Consider the following 19476-nt stretch of genomic DNA (forward strand, 5'->3'; position numbering starts at 1 on the left):
AATTGGGGTTAAGAACACAGTATAATTTCTTTTTAAATAGCTGAATGCTAGTATAATATGTACATAAAAAAGATGCGTAACATAACAAATGTTATAAATTACTTAAATCAAACTACAACTTTACTGATATAGACCAAAATAAATAATCCAGAAAAGGGACATGTTGCCTAACAACCTGAGAAAAATGGAACCTCTGCTATTAATATTAAGGAGATTTACTTTATTTTCAAATGCTAATTCTGCTCTTACAATAATTGCAACATAAATTTTAGATAACACATACAGAAATCACTTTGGATTGCTAAAAAACAAACAAACAAACAAACAAACAAAAAGAACACGTTTGATTATTGCCAGTACATTTAGAATCAATAGACCGAGGACAAAAATTCTAAGTTTATTACAACATTAGTATCACTGTTGTTGAAAATGAATCAGGGGGTATTTTCCCTTAAAAGTCCCACTCTTACACTTTAATATTTTATAGTGCTTATAAAAAATATTCACCCACTGAGAAGTATTGTTTTATTGCTGTTCAACATTAAATCATGGTAAATCTAATTAGGCTTTTGAACAAAACTAAATAATTATTAAAAAAAAAAAAAACACACACAACTCCTTCATGTAGAGTTAAAACAGATTTTAACAATTGATGCTAATTACTTAAAAATATGAAATAACAAATAAGTGGTTACATTTACCCACGTTAAAGTGACACATAACTCAACACAGAGGCAGCCAGTTGGTGCTAGAAGTCATACAGTTAGTGAAAATAAGATCATCTAAGTGAAATAAATGTGTCTCAAGTGACTGTATGAAAAACACCTGCATCCTAAAAGGTCCAGTCACTGGTGAGGTAACACTCCTGGACATCACTACTGGAACCCAGCTGCTCTACACCAGTCAGAGCTTTAAGGGAGAGTAGCATGGAGAAAGTCACTGGTGAAAAAATACATTTAGACTACAGTTCACCAGAGGACTGTGGGAGACTTTCAAGTCAAGTGGAGGAAGTTTCTTTGATCTGATGAGACCAACATCGATCTCTGTGGCCATCAGACCAGATGCTTTGTTTGAGGGACACTAACTATTGCACATGATCACTAACAGACTTCACTAAATGACTCTCAGTACATACAAAGTTTGTATATGGATATGGATAAATAAAACACAGAATTATTTGGTACTATTAGAATATCATCCTATTACATCAGCTTACCTCAAAACCGCTTCTTTTGAAGTAAAAATGATTGAAATGCTATTTAAAGTTTAAACCTGGCTGCAAAGTGTCTCCACACCAAATACCAATTACTGACGGTTGTCTTATGAAAACATAAAAATAATAATAATAATAAAAATAAGTGTGAGACCTGCCTGACTGATGAATTTGTTTATTTTTATTTTTATTCAAATGATTTTAAACATGAGCTAATAAACAAGCACCGGACACGGAAGGGACGTCACAGCGCCCCGGTCTCTAATGGCTGAACAACAACAAACTGTCTGCTGACAAACTTTACCAAACTTCTTCACACACAAAGGAAAGTTAGAAATAGCTTCGCGTTTCCGTTGTATACCAGTTTAGTTGTGTTTGTTTGTTCTTCCTTTAATCACAAATGTGGAATTACTGATGGATCCGAGGTATGACATACCGCGGAGGGCCGCCGGTGGCGGCGGCGGGGGCTCCGCGAACTCGTCCCCCGCTCTGGGGTCTCAGTCCCGCCGCAGGAAGATGCCTCCCAGACCCGCTGATTTCAAACTTCAAATTATCATTATTGGCTCCCGTGGTGTCGGTAAAACCAGCCTCATGGAAAGATTCACCGACGACACTTTCTGCGAAGCCTGCAAGTCGACCGTAGGTGAGGACTGGAGGCGTTTACGGCTGCTGTTTTTGTCAACTTTTTTTTATTTAAGTAGCTACAGCATGTAGCAGGGCTCCGACTACTTACTGGAGTGAGGCTGCTTTCGCTGCTACAGGCTGGACGGAGTCAACGTATTGTCTTTCCTGTGTAGTGGGACTGAGCAGAGGTTACACTGTTAGCTTTAACTGGTGGCTAACTCCGCTAACTTTACCGATACCAGTATTCTAGCTAAAAGCAGTCTTAGCTAGTTGACCATGTTGCTACTGAGTAAATACAGTGTTTTCCTGCATTTCATTTACACGTTTCTGGCTTCGTATAGTGTTTGGAAGGTTGTTGTATATTTTAAACCGTTCAAATGAGTCCCTGCAGATGTTTAAACTCTTTCTACCTGTCTACTTTTGGTCTCGATAACCTAAGTTACTACTGTTGTGCATGTTTTGCTTGTTTGAATCAGGATATAGTCTTGTCCAATCCAGTGCCATCTCTGTTATTATTGTTATTATGAAGAGCTCTTTCTCACAACTCTGAAGGCATTAACACTGGAAACATATATTTACCCATGATCACAGGCATATCTTCTTATTAAAAACAAGTGTACTTGACTAAGGCAGATTCCTGTGACATGTTTGCAGATTTGAAATGCATGAGGTGTGTTTATTTGTAGGATTGGGTAAACAGTCCTGTGACCTGTACAGCAGCCAGCCATAGTGTCCAGTCCCAAAATAGTCACACTCAAGCAGCTGCTGTGGCAGAGCTCCATTTTGTGCCTTGTCACTAATGTGACACAACTCACAGCTTGTGTGAGCCGTGGGGTCACAAATATTGTGTTTATTTTATAAGGTACCATAAAGGGAATAGCAGGACAGTTACTCAAATCAGCCTGAAAGTACTGTTTTCTAATGTCGGGTTTTTTTTTTGTTATAATAGAACATAATGTTTTAAAACTACAATACAGACACAACTTCCTTGCTCAGTGTTTGGCAGGAATTAAACCCAAGGAACTTAGTACGTCTAGCCAAATTATGGAGTCTAAAAAATAGAAATGAGGAGGATGTAAGCCTTTAATGAGCATTACGTTGTCAAACCAAGCAGCCACTTAACTGAAATTATGCCCACGTAAAGCCAAAAACAACGCAGGAAATGCTGGTGTTTGTCTGCGTTCATGTGTTTGTTGTGATCTCCCTCACAGGAGTTGACTTCAAAATCAAGACAGTTGAGCTGAGAGGAAAGAAGATCAGACTACAGATATGGTGAGTAACTGGCCAGAAGTCTAGATGTCCTTCACTCTTCTGTGCATTTCCTCAGCCTGTCCTAACTCCTCGCAGGCTGCTCTGACCAAAACTAATTATGTGCTTTCTGGGGGCATCTCAGCTTTGTAACACTCAGTAATACATGTTTGTTTTTGTATTCAGACCCCAACATCAAGAACTAGTGACTCCAGTGAGAATCTAACGTTTAACTTAAACCAAAGTTTCAACTTTATTCACTTCATTTTGGGTTACATGACCGTCTACTGCTATAGACTTTGCATCTTTTCCACATGATTTTGTATGAAAGACTTACAGTTTACACACACTTGACACATGATAAAAATAATATCCCAACCATTATTACTCCCTTCTCTGATTTCAGGTTTTATATTACAGTTAAATGGTTGAAAGAATAGTTTGTGAGCATTGCAGAGACTTTATTCAAACTCTAACTGTGTTTCAACAAGTGCGTGTATCAGCACTGTTATCTGTGAGAGTAAGACATCAGGTTTCAAGTCCTTGTCATTGGCACTGGCGACTGGTTTGTCAGATGAACCTCTGTATGCGATATGCTTTCCAGATGACGCTTCTTTGCTGACAGCCCAAAGTTAATGTTGTAAAGTACTGTTCAAGCTAAAGCCAAACTCACTGTAAACGAGATTTTTGTTTTTTGTATCTGTACGATTGTGACACACCTGCTAAAGTGATTGTCACATTCCAAAATGATCGCTAACACCCTTAACAGATTGTTTCTAAAGGACTAATGAATAGTAGTAATGTCACTTTGTCGTCAGATTTCTCAGAAAAATGAAACACTAAAGACAACCTTCCTTCTTTTTTTTTACAATCTGGTGGGAATCTGCCTCGACATGCAGATGAGTCTGGTTCTGCTGGATGTCTCTTTATGTTAAAACAGAGTCCTTCCTTTCCACTGTGGCCAAGTACCTGCTCAGAGAGAACCATGGGATATGTTGGGTGTCTCTCTATAGTATAGAAAGGTCTTAACCTTAATGTTTAAATTAGCAAGATACATTTGTTAGATTAATCTTATTTCTCTGTTGGAAATCACTTTGTTCAATGTCTGTTGATTTTAATTGTGCTATATAAGTAATGGTGACTTGACAATACTCTCATCTGTCAGCTAGTGATGCATGTGTCAGGGAATAATTAGCAGTATAACAAATGACCACTGTAGACAGTGAAGCATTATGCAGTTTGATAATCACATTAGGGCTGAACAATTAGGGGAAAATAACTAATTGTGATTTTTCTGTGTGATGTTATGTGTGTATGGTAGAATTTTTAGAAGTCAGACTTATTTCAGCATTCATTGCATCATATATTTATGTTGTGGTGCTTTTTTTGGCATGAGACACCATTGAAAGCATGACTGACACACAAGGAGGGACGGCATGAGTTTGCAAAACCATTGACACAGCAGCGTCGTGAGGAGGTGTGGCTATTAAAGAATAGGACTGGGCTTGAGTCACAGCATGGATACCTAAGTGGTTCAAACATACCCACATATGCATCTGCTCAAATTACATACATTTGAATTACAGCATTTATCTCATTATTTAACAGCCACACCTCATATACAGTCGTCCTCAAATGTATTCATACCCTTCCATTAAAGACAAAGCAAATTCACAGTCGTTACTCAAATAACTAGAAACTGAAAAAAGTAAGAATAAATAAAACATTTGCTAAATTATAATTTCAATTATAATAGTTTACGAGTCCTATCATGCTTGTTTTTTTTTTTAAATATATATTTCTGTTGAACCACAATTCAAAAGCAATCTTCATTAAACTTTTATTTATTATTACTTTTGTCAATTTCAACTTATTTCAGTGACAGCTGTTTCTTTCCTTCTTTAATGGGAGGGTATGAACACATTTGAGGACGACTGTATCCTAAACCACATTTATTGTATGTTTCAAATTGTGAATTGAACTAGATTTATTCTCAGCCATAAATCAGATGCTGTTTGTAATTGCTGCACAAATCAGCAATATGAAGGTTTTGAACCAGGCTCGTGTTATTGCTCCATCGGCTGACGAACAGGAAGTTATTTGGATCTGTCATGTCTTTACTGTCCTGTGACTTCAAAGGCTCTCAAATACATTCATGTGTGCAATGATTTAAAAACAGATTAACGTGCAAAAAAAAAAAAAAAAAAAATTACAGTTAGGACCAGTTGTGTATGAGAGTGCTCGGCTTAAATGTGGGAACTCCATCGCTTGTTTTCACTAACACATCTGTCCTGCTCACTAACACCCCACCCGCCCCTCCATCACCACCTCACATCCTCCCTTTTACCCCCTGTTGACCAAACTCCTCGTCCTGTGGGATCAGGGTTGCTGCCGTCACTGTGTGTTGTCTCTCATGTCGAACTGCTCACGTCAAGCTCCATCACTGCCGCGCCCAGCCTTACCTAACCTCTGCCATTGTGCTGCCGCCTCTGTCCGCACTTTAAGCCTGACTGTGACTCACAGGGGAAAAGGGAGAGACTAGCTGGCTGAAGGTACAGTAACACTGCACTGTGAGTGTAGCTCAAACCGCTTGTCTGTCATGCTGCTAATTCACACTCAGATGATCAGCTGAGTCACGTCGTAGCTTAAAGTGAATCAAAACATGTATTCAGAATGAAAATTGAAAACGGAAGAGTTCATTTCCAAAATGAAACGCATTCGTTTTGAAGATGTAGATCTCTGATACTGCTTTAAAGCACAATTTTAATTCTGATCCTGCAGTCATTTTTAGAAATACATCTCCTCCTTGCTGAGAGTGTAAAAGTTTCATTTTGGAACCAAATTCTTCAGTTGTGTGTTTTTCAGCTAGATACCAGATGATGATGTGAATACCAGATTTAGCCCACACACAAAAGAGTGATTCACTGTTTTAAAATGACTCACATACGCAGTGGTTAAAGAAACTACAAACTATTTTAATATATTAGATTCATCAGTATTAATCTGTAGTCAAAGTCCTAATAGGTTGACATAGAGCTGATTGTTCTTTTTACATTTTTTGTTTACTTGATCATAGTTTCCCTCTTTTAAACATTGACCTATTGGTCATAATCATCTTGAATGAAGGAAAAACAATCAGTGTTTTGTTCGTCCAGGACTTTTTGGAGCCTCTGCGCTCACATGACTGACTTTTTATGATGTTTGATTGAATGCATTTCTTCCAGGGACACTGCTGGCCAGGAGAGATTCAACAGCATCACATCCGCTTACTACAGAGGAGCTAAGGGAATAGTGCTTGTGTATGATCTGACAAAACAGGAGACTTTTGATGACCTGCCCAAATGGATGAAAATGATAGACAAGGTAAACAACAGTCCAGCATAGCAGGACATGTTCTTTGTATAGTTTTTGTTTTACAACTTTTCCCTTTCCTTCAATAAAATGCAAAACAATTATTGTTTACTCAACTGAAGTTCCACAATATTCATCCCACAGTTGGTTTTTGAGCTTATCACTCACCGCAGTGACAAGAGTTTGTGTTGTTTTGGTTTTCAAGAGCTTGCATTCTTTTGGCAGAACTTGTCGTCCCAAGTGTCAAGAATGTTTTCAGTCAATCACTCCTTCCATTTTTATGTTTACATTAGTATTCATGAAAAGTTCTACTTTAGCCGACAGAAAAAACACAGTTCAAATGCTGCTGCAAGTTACCAAAAATTGAATTGCACCAGTCCAATTAACACCCTGTAATTGTTGAAAACCCACGAGGAGAAATTAAATCAACACTTAACGCTGTGTAGATCTCCTTATGTGCTGCCAGAACAGCACGGCTCTGGCTCACTGTGGCTGGACATGGGACCTCTGGGGGCGTCCTGGTGTGTGTTGGCAATGGGTCCTTCAGGTCCTGTTGGTTGTGGGGTGGCTTGATTGAGCGCATCCTGCAGATGCTCCATTAGACTGGGATGTGTTCAGTTTGGAGACCAAGCCGGGTCAGGGTGTACTGTCCTGCCTGCAATGTTTGGGTGTTTTATACACCTCAAAGTAACATCCACATGAATGCCAGGACCCTCAGTTTCCCAGCAGAACACTGCATAGTAACCACATAACGTGTTCGTCTGTCAGTGGTTTTAATGTTGTGGCTTATCGGTGTATAATGCCTTTTTATTGTGAAATTCCCCTTCAGTCGTCATACTATTCACAGAACCAGATTTGAGTGTCACAGTACGCTGAGCAGATTTAATTGCAGTAACTCGGTTTGACTTTTCTGGCATACGGTGAGGGTGATTTCCTGACGTGAGTCCGCTCTGCTCTCTGTTTTATGTCAGTACGCCTCAGAGGAAGCAGAACTTCTGCTGGTCGGGAACAAGCTGGACTGTGAGACTGATCGCATCATCTCCAGACAACAAGGAGAGAGGGTGGGTTCAACTCCGCTCGAATCCTCCCTCATCTTTAGTTTCTATAAAATCAAACAGGTCAAACTGTCTGACAGTGGATGCAGTAGAGCAAAAACAGATGTGTTTATGTGTTGAGGATGTATTATCAGCAAAACATCTTTCAAAGTTTAATCACAAATTATAGCAGGGAAATTTAAAAAAATCATGATTGTACAGAATGTAGTGCAGCTAGATACTTGATACTAAAAAGTACCGTTCTCTAACGGTAATCTGTGGCTAGATTTAATACGATACTTGACTCTGTGCTTTAAAGACACACCGTTAATACTGACATGTGGAGCAAAATACCAAGTTTATTAAAACTACTATTAATTCAAGAGAGAAGACTTTTTCCTGAACTTACTGTGTTTCGCTCATTTCACTGTATGCTTTACAGTTTGCCTCTCGAATAAGTGGAATGCGCTTCTGCGAAGCCAGTGCCAAGGATAACTTTAATGTGGATGAGATCTTCCTGAAGCTTGTGGATGACATCCTGAGCAAGGTTGGCGTGCTGTCATTTCTACTATTTTCTCTGCTACAACAACACAGAAGGAATGATTGGTTAAATGCATCATTCCTGTGTATAGTGCAGCTGCAACTGGTACAACAACCAGCTCTGTCCCTCCCTGTTTCATTAATGTTAATCTTACATTAATCAATTAGTCCAAATAATAGCTAAACCTAAAGGTATCTGCTGAATACTTTGTGTTGTAACTATCACTGTATTTCCATCAATTAAAGGTGCTTTCACACCTGTAGTCTAGTCAGTTTATGGTCACACTGATATTTTACAAACTTACTAGTTTAGCAGCCTACATATGAATTTATTTTCATTTTCTACCTCAAAGAGCTGCCAAACTGTGCTGGTTTTACAAGTTGTCTGCCAGGGCTGCAGCACTGGCTAGTGGCAGGTGGCTGCATAACATCTTAGATGCAAAAAATAATCAGCGTTGTACATGGATAAAATATTAACTAACCAGGACTTATGCTGCCGACTACTAAGAGCAGCAACGTATAATCAGCTAGTTCTGCACATTCCTTGTGGTCTCTATTCTGACATTTTTATATCATGAAATGTGAATATTTATAAAGATATCTGTGAAACTTTAGCTAGCTATATCAACAAGATAAAAGTATTGTAATGATGCTCTGTCTACTGACGTTCTGCATGTTCTTTTTGTGGATTGAAATTTAAGACTGTGTCTCAATGACAATATTTCAGAAACTACTAAAGATAAAAGCATGACATTTTTACAGTCATCATGTCATGCCAGTTTAGGGAACTGAATTCAAACTCATAAACTCCTGATTTTTTTTCTCTTGTTCCAACTCCCATTATCAGAGACTATTTTATTTGTCCAATATTGAAGATCCGAGTCAATAACATGTTGAGAAATTTCAGACTTTTGTCTTTGTTAGTTCTTAAAATACTGTCATCCGAACATAACCTAAATTTTCAATGTGTGACTATACACGCTGATAGACAGTTACTGCTATTATTTTAAATGTCTGTAGATTGTGGTGAAAAAGAGTTTCAAGCAAATCAGAGATAGTTGAGCCGAAGGCCCTGATGATTTAAGACGGACTAACGCTCATTCTTTGTTGACACATTAGATTTTGTTGCTCTTGTTCTGCCTCAGCTATGCGTTAGGAGACTCCATTTAAAGTAGCTTCCTTCCTGTTCTTCCTCTTTCCTTTTAGGAATTCCTATTTTTATAGTTTCCTTCATAACGCTTCCCTGTTTAGCAAACCAGCTGCAATCACAGGACAGCAATCCACGAGCTCTGATTCTTCTTCTGCTCCTTTTTATTTTCTTCTTTTGTCTCTGCTGCTGACATGACTTTGTTCCTGATCCAACAGATGCCTCTGGAAGTTCCCAACAAGGAGCTTTCCAACAGCGTCCTGTCGCTGCAGCCTGAACCGGAAGTGCCGCCGGAGTTGCCCCCTCCCCGCATGCGCTGTTGTTGAGAGTCAGAGTGGTCCCCCATCCTACACAACACACACACACATACATGCACACACCCAGCTCACACATGCAGAGCACCAACATGGCCACCAGGGGGCAGCAGCAGTTTGAAGTTATAAAAAAAAAAAGAAGCTGCTGTTACTTGCATGGACTCTCTGAAACAAACAGTATTATCCTCCTCCTCCTCCTCCCTCCTGTTTCTCCTCCTGTTTTGTAACCGAACACTATGACCTGCAACACACTAACACTTAGGCCTGGTGAATCACCCACTTCCCACCACCTTTGTGTCTACACTCGACCCAGACTACCTCATTGCTCGGACGGTTAGGCTAGCTGTGCCCCGCAGGTGCCTTCTAGGTAGAGAGCCCTCTGGTAGCAGTTGCACATTTTCTGAAGAGGGGGGATTACTGAGGGCCTTTCAGCTCGTTCTCTTCCTGTTTTCTCATCACACACACTAAGTTCGAGACCTACTGTTCTCTCTGCATTTTCTAGCTCACAGTTAAGGGGTAACAACATCCAGCTTTGTTTAAATTCTGGGTCTATAGGTACAGTAGTTTTACGTACTTATTATTAGATATTGTTAACTTGAGGTAAAACAAAAAAAAAAGCACATGGTGTAAATATGGTGTGTAGCTGTAATGACTGGACAAGGTGGAGACGTTTGTAGGTGGTTGTGAGGTGGTGATCATATCAGTTTATATTGCTTTTGCCTTAAAGTATTAAAGTGGCTGCGATTCAAATGTGTATAAATTGTTTTTGCACTACAATCCATCTTCCCGGAGTTAAGCTGACGTGCAAGAAAAAGGAAAAAAGCACACGATTCGTAGTTTAGCGCTAATAAAGATCGATGTTGCCTCAGCGGCGGCCGCTCTGAACTCCTCCGCACCTTGTCTGAGAGTGGGATGGATGGAGACGCAAGGAGAGATGGGTAATGTAGTCTTTTGAGGGATTGGTGTTCGTATAGGGGCATTCTCCGTGTGTGTTACCGGCTTGTAGGGAAGGAACAGAGACAGCAAGAAGCCCGGACACACAAACACACATGGTTTTACCCTTTGTTGTTGTTGTTACTAATATTTCACGTTTTTGTTTTTCTTCTTCCTCTGAATTCAGATACAGTTTAAAGAAGAATGTGTGAGTCTCTCCGCGAAGGTTTGTTTAGTATTGGAATGACTCAGGAAACTTTGATCGGCTCATTTTGTTTCATCATAGACTCGATTCGCTTTGAGTTTCACGACAAATTATTAAAGAAGCATCTTAAAGTTAATGATTAAAGTGCACTTTTGCGTTATTAGAGCGGCTTTGAATTGTTTAATTTGGCAGTTCTGTTATGGACCAGTATGTGGATATCCCATGACTTGCACATTTTCAAAAATGCTACACTATGCATGTAATGTAAGCCCAACTATACTGTTATTTCTTCCGTCTTGACATGAATGCAATATTGGCGACGTAGCACTGTGAGTGTTTCTGTTGAGTTCTTACGTATTGAAGTAAAAGCTCGAGTCTGAGGGACGAGCCAGCTCAAAGGACCTGATCTGAAATTACTCAAACTCACTTTCTCTCTGTTCATTTTTTCTTTTTTTTTAAATTGAAGTTTCATGTTAAGCTTTTGTGGGCTTAAAACCGGCACATTATGTATTCTAACAAATGGACAGTTTCATGCCAAAACAAAAGATGGCGTCATAATGTAACATTCACTGCAGCACATTTTGCAATAAGATTATCAGCCAGCAAATCAACCTTTGCATACAAAGTTTATCTGCAGTTTCCTCACTTGTTTCTGGAGTGAAACTTTCATTTGTTCCCCCCTCCCCTTGTCCTCTCTTTTACTTTTAGCATTTGGCACTAACCCTGTGGTCTTTGTTTTAATAGCCAAGCCTTATACTACTCAGTGTTTAAAAAAAAAATCAACCTTTCTAGAGAACGCTATTATTTGAAACGTGTATCCTTAAAGATGGAAGACTGTACTTTGTATTAAACCTGTTATCTTTGAAAAGTTTTGGCATGTTTAAAGCAGATTTGTGGTATTTATAACTTGTGGCATTCTTGAACTAATGAAATGCAATTAAAGATGTCTATATTTATTACCAGATTTGGGTTTTTATTTGTTTTTATTGTGTCTCTGACGGTGATGTTTTACTCAGTGGAACAGATCAGAAATGAGAATTGATTTTGAGGAGGTGGGTATTGGTTCCTCCTCAGTGCATCTTTTGCTCCTGGTGTGAAGGTGTTCAGTAGCCAATGGTGTGTGTGCGCCGTTAGGACATGCGCACCAGAGCGCACCAGACCTGGTCCCGCCTGGTCCCGGAGAAAACAAGGGGTGTTGCTCGGGCGCTTGTGAGGCTGCAGCGCATGCGCCCCGCAGAAAATCACGGGCGTCGAGCCTCACACCGCAGCGATTGCAGATCCTACATGTCAGATAGGAAGGAGTGGGAAGGAAGGGTACGAGACACGGGGGGTCCAAACACGCACAGCCCCGGTGCAAGAGAGGGATGGAGAGCCGGTCTGCAGAGGGAGGACGAGGGCTGATGTGACTCCGACTGACTCCTTGCGCTCCAACTTGATCCTTACGAGCCCCGTCTGCAGATGCAACCTGTCTGTCATCCCAGTAATCCCTTTTTTATTGCAGCGTTTCCTCTAAATGGGCTGCAGGCAGAGGGGAGCACAATGACAACCTGGTGAATGCGGTCAGGATGGAGTGAAGGCAGGATGCGCATCCACAGCCCGACAAGGAAGAAGGTAGTAGAGAAACCTGGCTGTCTTTCTGGTGGCGCATGTCAGAGGAGATTTTCCGCGGCGCTGTGGATTGATCGTTTCCTTCATCAGCCTTCTGCTGCCGGTGTCGGTGTATAATGGAGAGCTCCAATGGCTCTGGCAGCGACACCAAACCGCAGAATCACCAGCTGGAGAAGAAGAGACTGAACCGAGCGCCTTCCCCGGCCAGACCTTTCCTCAAAGATGTGCACTCCCGCTCCGCCAAACCACCTGCCATCGTCCCCAAATCCCCCAAACTCAACAAGCAGCAGCAGCAGCAGTCTGCCTCAGTGCCCTTAGCGCATCCGAACCGCAGCTCCAGACGCAACACCGCTGGGGCCAAGGAGAAGCCAGCCACGGCCAAAAGTAACACCAAGTCTGCTGCGGCCAAAAAGCCCACTAAGGTGCCCCAGCATGCAGCAGCTGAGCCCAAAGCCGCCGGCATCAAACCGGACAGCACCAGCAGTCCGATCCTCGCCAAAGGCAAGAAGGGGAAACTAGCCTCCCCGGGGCCTCTCAGCCATGGATCTCCGATCCGGGTACCGACCGGGGCGCCTCTCGGCCGGGTCAGCCAGACCGACAGCAGCTCAGACCTGTCAGACTGTCCGTCCGAGCCGCTGTCGGACGAGCAGAGGCTGGCACCGGCCGCTAGTAGCGACGCCGAGTCCGGTACCGGCTCCAGTGACCGGGATCAGCTGGGGGCAGATAATCCTCCGCGGGCAGAAGCGAGCGGAGCTGCTGCAGCCGCCGCGACTCCGCCGCGCACAACCGAGGCTTCCTCCGCCGCCAAGGGAAGCATGTCTCAGGCTCAGCCCGCTCCGGGGTCCCACGGAGAGAAACACAAGCAGGAGAAACCCTCCACAAGCGCACAATTCAAACTGCCAGGCACCAAGGATGTAACCGAGGAGGACCTGCTGCGGGAGATTGAAGATCTGAGATCCGAAAACGACTACCTCAAGGTAGGACGAGCTGATCTCAGCAAGTTACAGTTGCATATGCTTTATATAATCCTCTAATTCAAATTTGCATCTAAAAGACAGCAGGTTTTGGGCTGCTTCCAGACGCACCAGCTGCCCAAACAAAACCCAAACCTGTCCCGTTACAGGACTTTTTAAAGTGCCCTTGAACTTCCACCTGCTCACTAATTGAAAGCATCATGTAAATGGATGAAGTGATTCTAATCTGAGCCCCCTGATGCCCAGCTGCCACCTTCATGAGCCCCCCTCTGTCTGCCCCCCATCCATCATGTCATCTTCCTAACCTTCCCTGCAGGATGTGACCTTTATTGATGGGAGCTTTATTGGTAGTAGCTTCATCCCGGTGTGCCCTTTAGATTTTCAGATTTTCTTGCTGTCAAGTCACCAAAGTGTCTTCACATGGAGCTCCACTCTGTTGCATCTGGGACAGAGAGAGTCACATCTGTCCATGTGGTGATGACAGCACACTGACAGTACAGTTACATTCATTCTGCATTATTTTTTTCCTTTTAGTTTTACAATCACAACTTCTAGAAAAACTCACACGAGCACATTTATTTGCAAAAAATCTGCTGTTTTTAAGACGGAATATGCTTCGAGCAGCACTTTAATATCAGTGTTTGCACAGAGATCCTGTCTGAAGGCTTCATGCAGGATCCCCCTCCCCCCTTCTTTAAGTAGGCTATCCTCATAAGTTGGGGAGGGGGGGGAGGCAAATAGATAATGCGGCAAACAATCTTGCAGTTTTTTCCCCCCCAGACGGGTTTATTTGCATGTTACTGATGAGAGTATTATTTCAAACTTGATCACGCATGTCTGTGTCTCTCTCTGGCTCGCTGCAAACACAAGAGAGTTAATCAGCTTTACTGGCTCTCGCTGTAATGGCTTTATCCCACAGGAGTTGATAACAGTCAGATGTCCCATGTGTGCCGGGTTCAAACACCCTCCTGCCTGGCTGTCAGGCTGCCAGCTGGGTCTCTGAGGCCTTTTGCCACCCCCCTGCTACCCCCCTCCCTCCCTCCAATGCCCCACAAAGTCTGGGAGTCCCCACCACTGCTGCTGCTGCTTTAGCTCATGGAAAAACACTATTATTTTATTGGATATTTCAGGTGTTTTGCTGCTTTTGCATGACAAGAATGAGTGTCCAAATTGAACAGATTTTCAGAGGGAGCTGCGACGATTTGTCAAATAATCAATTAATAAGATAAGATAAACTTGAAATTTACGTGTTACAGTGGCTGAATATGAAAGAGGTGGGAAAGAAGCAAGACAAGAAAACAAAAGTACCAAAAAGGCTAAAAAATAAAGACACTTTCATAATGTACAGATGAAAAATGATGTATTTACAGATGGATGTGTTCACGTATGACATGATGGATAACGTATTAATGTGTAGAATTGTTTTTTACGCAGAATAATCAGCAACTGTTTCGATTATTTGTTAAACATTTGAGTCCATTTTCTAAGCAAAAAATGCAGAAGACATACTGCCAGTTTGTTCGATTCCGGTTTTTCCCCCACATTTATTGTAAATTGTATATTTGGGGGCTTTTGACAGCTGGTCTGAGACAAACATTTTCTGATTTTCACTTAAAGTTGTCCCATACATACCGATAAGACACCAGATAAAGGTGCTTGGGATCATTTAGAAATTATGTCCTTTACTATAGACAGTACTGTCTGCAGCACATGTAGCAGAGTGTGGTGCGGAGTCAAGTGGTGTCCTGGTAAATTATGAACTGCTGGAGCATTGCTGGAAAGTTAATAATTAGTGACCCCATCATTTTACCTTTTCAGTTTTACTCTAACATATACACATATAATATGAGATAATATATCAATATAAGATTGTTTTTGCTTCTTAAAATCAGCATCAGTCACACAATTGCACCATCAGTTAGGCTCCATTAAATATATCACCTTTTTTAATTCAATTATTTGATGAATCAATAATGTAAAAAATCATTGCAACTCTATTTAAAATAATAGATAAAAACTTTTTGAATAATAAAGTGACTGTTTGATCATAAATCTTTAAAATCTTTTATCCCCCCAAAAAATCTGTTTTAAGCACAAAGACATGCAGTTTGCTAAACAAGTTAAAGCAGCGAATCTTGACAATTTCTGTCTATTTTTCTCTATTCAGTAATTAAAATCAAAATCGTCACATAATCTGTTAATCATCGTGTTGTTTTTAAGCTTGTGTTTACAGTTGAAATACTAACTGAACCACTGATCTGTCATTTTTCATGTAGAAATGCTAAAAGTTTGTTAAAATCAACTTCTCAGTGGAAAAAAATGCTGCTTTTCTTGCTTTCTTCATGTTTAATAGTACATTGCTTTTCTTTAACCTCTGATTGTTCTGGACAAAACTTGCTATAAAGCCTTTAAAAATCTCTATTATTTGAACAATTAATTAAGAAAATAAGTTGCAGTCCTTCTATAAATGCAGTTCAAATGCATTCATTCCAGCTGCTAAGTGAACATACCCACTCTTAAAGAGGTGACTCAGTAGTATTAGTGACCCAGCTCCCTTCATAAACATCGGTGATATTGTCTAAATATACCAGCTCCCAGGATGCTGCTCTGCCTCTGACTCTGCTGTTAACCTGCCCATCGATCGGCTCGACCCTGTGCGAGGTCATTAGCCCCTTCCTTCGGGGCCTCCTCGGATAACAATGGGCTCCGCGCTTTTCCAAATGAGGATAGATTTGGTTTTCATTAATTGAAACCACTCCTCCCTCCATCCCTCCCAGCGTCCAATTGTCTTTTCATCAGGTGCCGCTCGAGCCTTTGGAATATCATCCATGGGGAAATCTATAGAGCAAACCGACTCCTCGGGATGGACGGCGAACAGATAACCTCGCGGCGACTGAACAAACTCTTGTGGCACCTCAGTCCTGCAGATAAATCTGTCTCCTTGTTCCAGACTGGGATGGTACACGTTGATAGGAGATGGGGAATATGAATGGTTTCAGTCCAAGAGATAAGATGCTTAGAGCCAACTAGTGACTAGTGAGTTACATCACCAGCATTAAGAGTACTTGCATTACTGGAACTCGTATGTAATCATATGAAAGTATTAGCATAATCTACAGAGGTATGTTATGTTGCATCTCTTTCCTGATAGCGCCACATCCCAAGACTTTCAATCTTGAACTCTGCTTTTATTGAATATTCAGCACTGAAATGAGGTTTGGGGAAAACTGCAGCACTTCCAGTATATGACATGCTCGGAGTCTGTCTGACACATCCTGTAGGTCCCATTAATTGTTTTATCAGAGGTCTGTTTTTTCTAGTTTTTACCCCACAACTTGTATCAACAGAAAGATTTTCAATATGACCTTTAGGTGACCCCCCCTTTTCAATCTTATTATCTGACTTTTGTCCATAACATGGCTCCACTAAGTCGAGCTTTACTGATACAATCCAAACTTACAAATCACTAATTTGGCTCCAAGGGCTTCAGAGTCTGTTCTAGGAAAACCTGCAGCTCTAGCTTTGGATCTAGTCGGTGAAATCTAGTGTCTGATGTTGAGAAGATGAACTCCCACGTTTGGACCTGTCCTATTCAAGTTCAACTGAACCATTTTAGAGTTAAAGTCTTGCTCTGGTTGTTGATTTAACCCCTAAAACTTACATATCAGGTTTTTTTTCCTCATTACAATCGTCACTTTCTGCTTTAAAACGCCGTAGATTTAACACGGCACTATTCCCGTCCATCCATTGCAGCTCGAGCACAGCAGCTCACCTGCAGCTCAGCTTAACCACTGTTAAACTACTAATTAGGTTAATTACGAAACCCTGGAGTTCTGAATCCATGTTTTGGGACTGTTATAGTTCACTGCAGTTTCAAGGTGGACATGCTCAGCCATGGTGCTGGCTGCTTATTTTTAGCTCATGACATGTCCTCTAACATTTTAGAAACACCATATGGACACGTTAGCAAGGTTAAAGACTTGACGGGGTCTTTAAAGTCTAATATACAGAACGCTGCACAATTTAATGAGCGAATTCTCGCTTATTAGATGGCGAACATGAGAGATTGCATATTTCTTGGTGGTTAAATAAAAGACCTCACAGGCATGCAAATGTATAAATGGAGCCATTATTTATTTATTTATTTTATTCGCATGGCCCTTCGTTGTGCACCATCTATAGGATGAATTTTAAGTATTGTATTGTTAGGTTTTATGTTGCATACAATAGACCCTGAGTTTAGCATTTCTGCATCAAGACTTCTTTACAAATATAAAGATTAGATCCTTTTAAATCAATGGTATTTAAAGGTTGATGTTATCTTAAACCTTAGACCGAAGTCATTATCTCTGACCTTTTAAACACTGAAACCTAAACGTGCTTCCTGTTGTTTGCAGAGAAAAGTGATAACATTGATTATAACATGAACACAAGAGTCAACACTCCTCCTTCAGGGTTCATGTTAGATTTTTTTACCCTTTTTTGTGATATTCCTTCATCCTTAAAGAGTGAAATTCTGACCAAAACTTAAAAATGATCATGTTTTGCAGCTCTTTTCCCTGCATGTGTTACAGCAGCCACTTCCACTGACGCAGGCGTTTGATACCAGTCTTCTTATCGACTGCTATAGCGTGGAAGTAACAGCTGGGCTCTGTTTTCCTCTGTGCGTCTGTCAGGATGAAGTGGACGAGCTGCGGGCCGAGATGGAGGAGGTGCGAGACAGCTACCTGGAGGAGGAGGTCTACCAGCTACAGGAGCTGCGCAGGGAACTGGACCGCTCCAACAAAAACTGCCGCATCCTCCAGTACCGCCTGCGAAAGGCCGAGCAGAAGAGCCTGCGGGTGGCTCAGACGGGCCACGTGGACGGAGAGCTGCTGCGAAGTCTGGAGCAGGACCTCAAGGTCTGAGATTCTGTTTAGATCTGTTTGTGCCTCTGTATTTATCTCCTCAAGCAGTCACTACATGCAGCTTCTTTGTACTTTTATTTAATATTTTTTAATCCTCTGAACCCCAAAACCTGCTCGTGGATTTAAAAGGCACATTATCTGTTGGAAAATAGCCAAAATTCCATCATTTATTAGAGCCAGAAACTGTAAAAACATAAAAAATCTGCTTATTTTCAACCTTGCAGGGGCCCTTGACTAATCGTCTTTAAATCTACTCTTTACTTTAAACAAATTCTGTAAAAAACAAAAAAATTCTGTGCTCCTCTCCACACTGAGAAAGCCATTCAGCTGTCACCAACACACTTGCAGACACTTGGGAAAATGTTGTACATGTTGAGTCCAAGTTTTTGCATTTTTGTAAAAATAAACATTTAAAGATTTTCAGGTTTTTGTATGATTTATGGCATTATAACTGTGTCATACTTTATTTTTGAGTTCTCTCTCCTTCTATCCATGGTTGTGCTGTTTCCACTGAGGTGCAGGACTTTATATTGCAGTAACACTGAGTCCACAGTGTCACAGGAGCAAATAGCGCTCAGAAATGGCGATTTGCAGTAAGGATTAGATAAAAGCCAGACAAATTTTTCATGAATTTCACTTGTTATTGTTATTTTAAAAAAATATAACAAAGTTCTTTACGCAAATTAGCACATTACAATTAAATTATAAACTCATTTGAATTTATGATTCTAATGATTTTATGGAGTTTACAGTTTAAAAAGTGGAAAAAACCTCAGATTTTCAGTTTACAGTTATTGTTCTATCATTTCACTTCTATGCTGTTTCAATGTAGAGGTCAAATGAGCTGTAAACGACAGCACTGTGTATTTGTAATGTACCAGCATGTTGCCTTGATGTATTGATGTAACTCTGTTGATTGCAGCATGTGTGGCATTTGGTTGTAAGTCCACAGATAGATCTATAAATTGTGCATATTTGAAAGGCAGATGTTATAAGATATTGAATGACTCTGTCTGTATCGTCTGTTTGAACTAAACTGACCTTCCTGTGACTTCAGGTGGCCAAAGACGTGTCGGTGCGTTTGCACAACGAGTTGGAGAGCGTGGAGGACAAACGCAGCAGAGCCGAGGACGAGAACGAGCTGCTCCGACAAAAGATCATCGAGGTGGAGATTTCCAAACAGGCGCTGCACAACGAGCTGGAGAGGACCAAAGAGGTGAGACACAACGCTGCTGAGACGTTGGTCATTACATCGCATTTCACATCACCGCTGCTGCTTGGGTGCTTTCATGCATCGTTGCAAGTTTTCATCTCAGTAAAAAGCGATTGTTTAGTTCATGCAGGATCCACAATAGTAAACATTCAAGGCGTTGTTGTT

General features: G+C 41.1%; 2 protein-coding genes across 2 annotated transcripts in view; both read left to right on the forward strand.

Moving 5' to 3' along the window:
- The first annotated feature begins 1462 nt into the window (after positions 1–1462).
- On the forward strand, positions 1463–11573 carry rab12 (RAB12, member RAS oncogene family). The gene is made up of 6 exons (XM_008279676.1): positions 1463–1856; positions 3049–3109; positions 6310–6448; positions 7408–7497; positions 7913–8017; positions 9376–11573. The coding sequence occupies exons 1-6, from the start codon at positions 1628–1630 to the stop codon at positions 9481–9483; spliced, it is 732 nt and encodes a 243-aa protein (XP_008277898.1). The 5' UTR covers positions 1463–1627; the 3' UTR covers positions 9484–11573.
- A 279-nt stretch (positions 11574–11852) lies between these two features.
- mtcl1 (microtubule crosslinking factor 1) overlaps positions 11853–19476 on the forward strand; it is a 104288-nt gene continuing 96664 nt past the window's right edge. The window contains exons 1-4 of the mRNA XM_008279677.1: positions 11853–12978; positions 13042–13194; positions 17868–18092; positions 19156–19314. Of these exons, the coding sequence (XP_008277899.1) occupies positions 12334–12978; positions 13042–13194; positions 17868–18092; positions 19156–19314 (1182 nt within the window). The 5' untranslated portion in view covers positions 11853–12333. The remainder of the gene's footprint in view (positions 12979–13041; positions 13195–17867; positions 18093–19155; positions 19315–19476) is intronic.

The sequence above is a fragment of the Stegastes partitus genome, unplaced genomic scaffold (assembly GCF_000690725.1).
Source record: "Stegastes partitus isolate 25-593 unplaced genomic scaffold, Stegastes_partitus-1.0.2 Scaffold167, whole genome shotgun sequence".
Classification (NCBI taxonomy): domain Eukaryota; kingdom Metazoa; phylum Chordata; class Actinopteri; family Pomacentridae; genus Stegastes; species Stegastes partitus.

What these genes read in the sequence shown, in the direction of transcription:
- rab12 (XM_008279676.1), top strand. Translation starts at nt 1,628, where the DNA reads ATGGATCCGAGGTATGACATACCGCGGAGGGCCGCCGGTGGCGGCGGC. An exon ending in AGCCTGCAAGTCGACCGTAG is followed by an intron (nt 1,857 to 3,048) that starts GTGAGGACTGGA and finishes TCTCCCTCACAG; the next exon opens with GAGTTGACTTCAAAATCAAG. An exon ending in CCAGACAACAAGGAGAGAGG is followed by an intron (nt 7,498 to 7,912) that starts GTGGGTTCAACT and finishes TATGCTTTACAG; the next exon opens with TTTGCCTCTCGAATAAGTGG.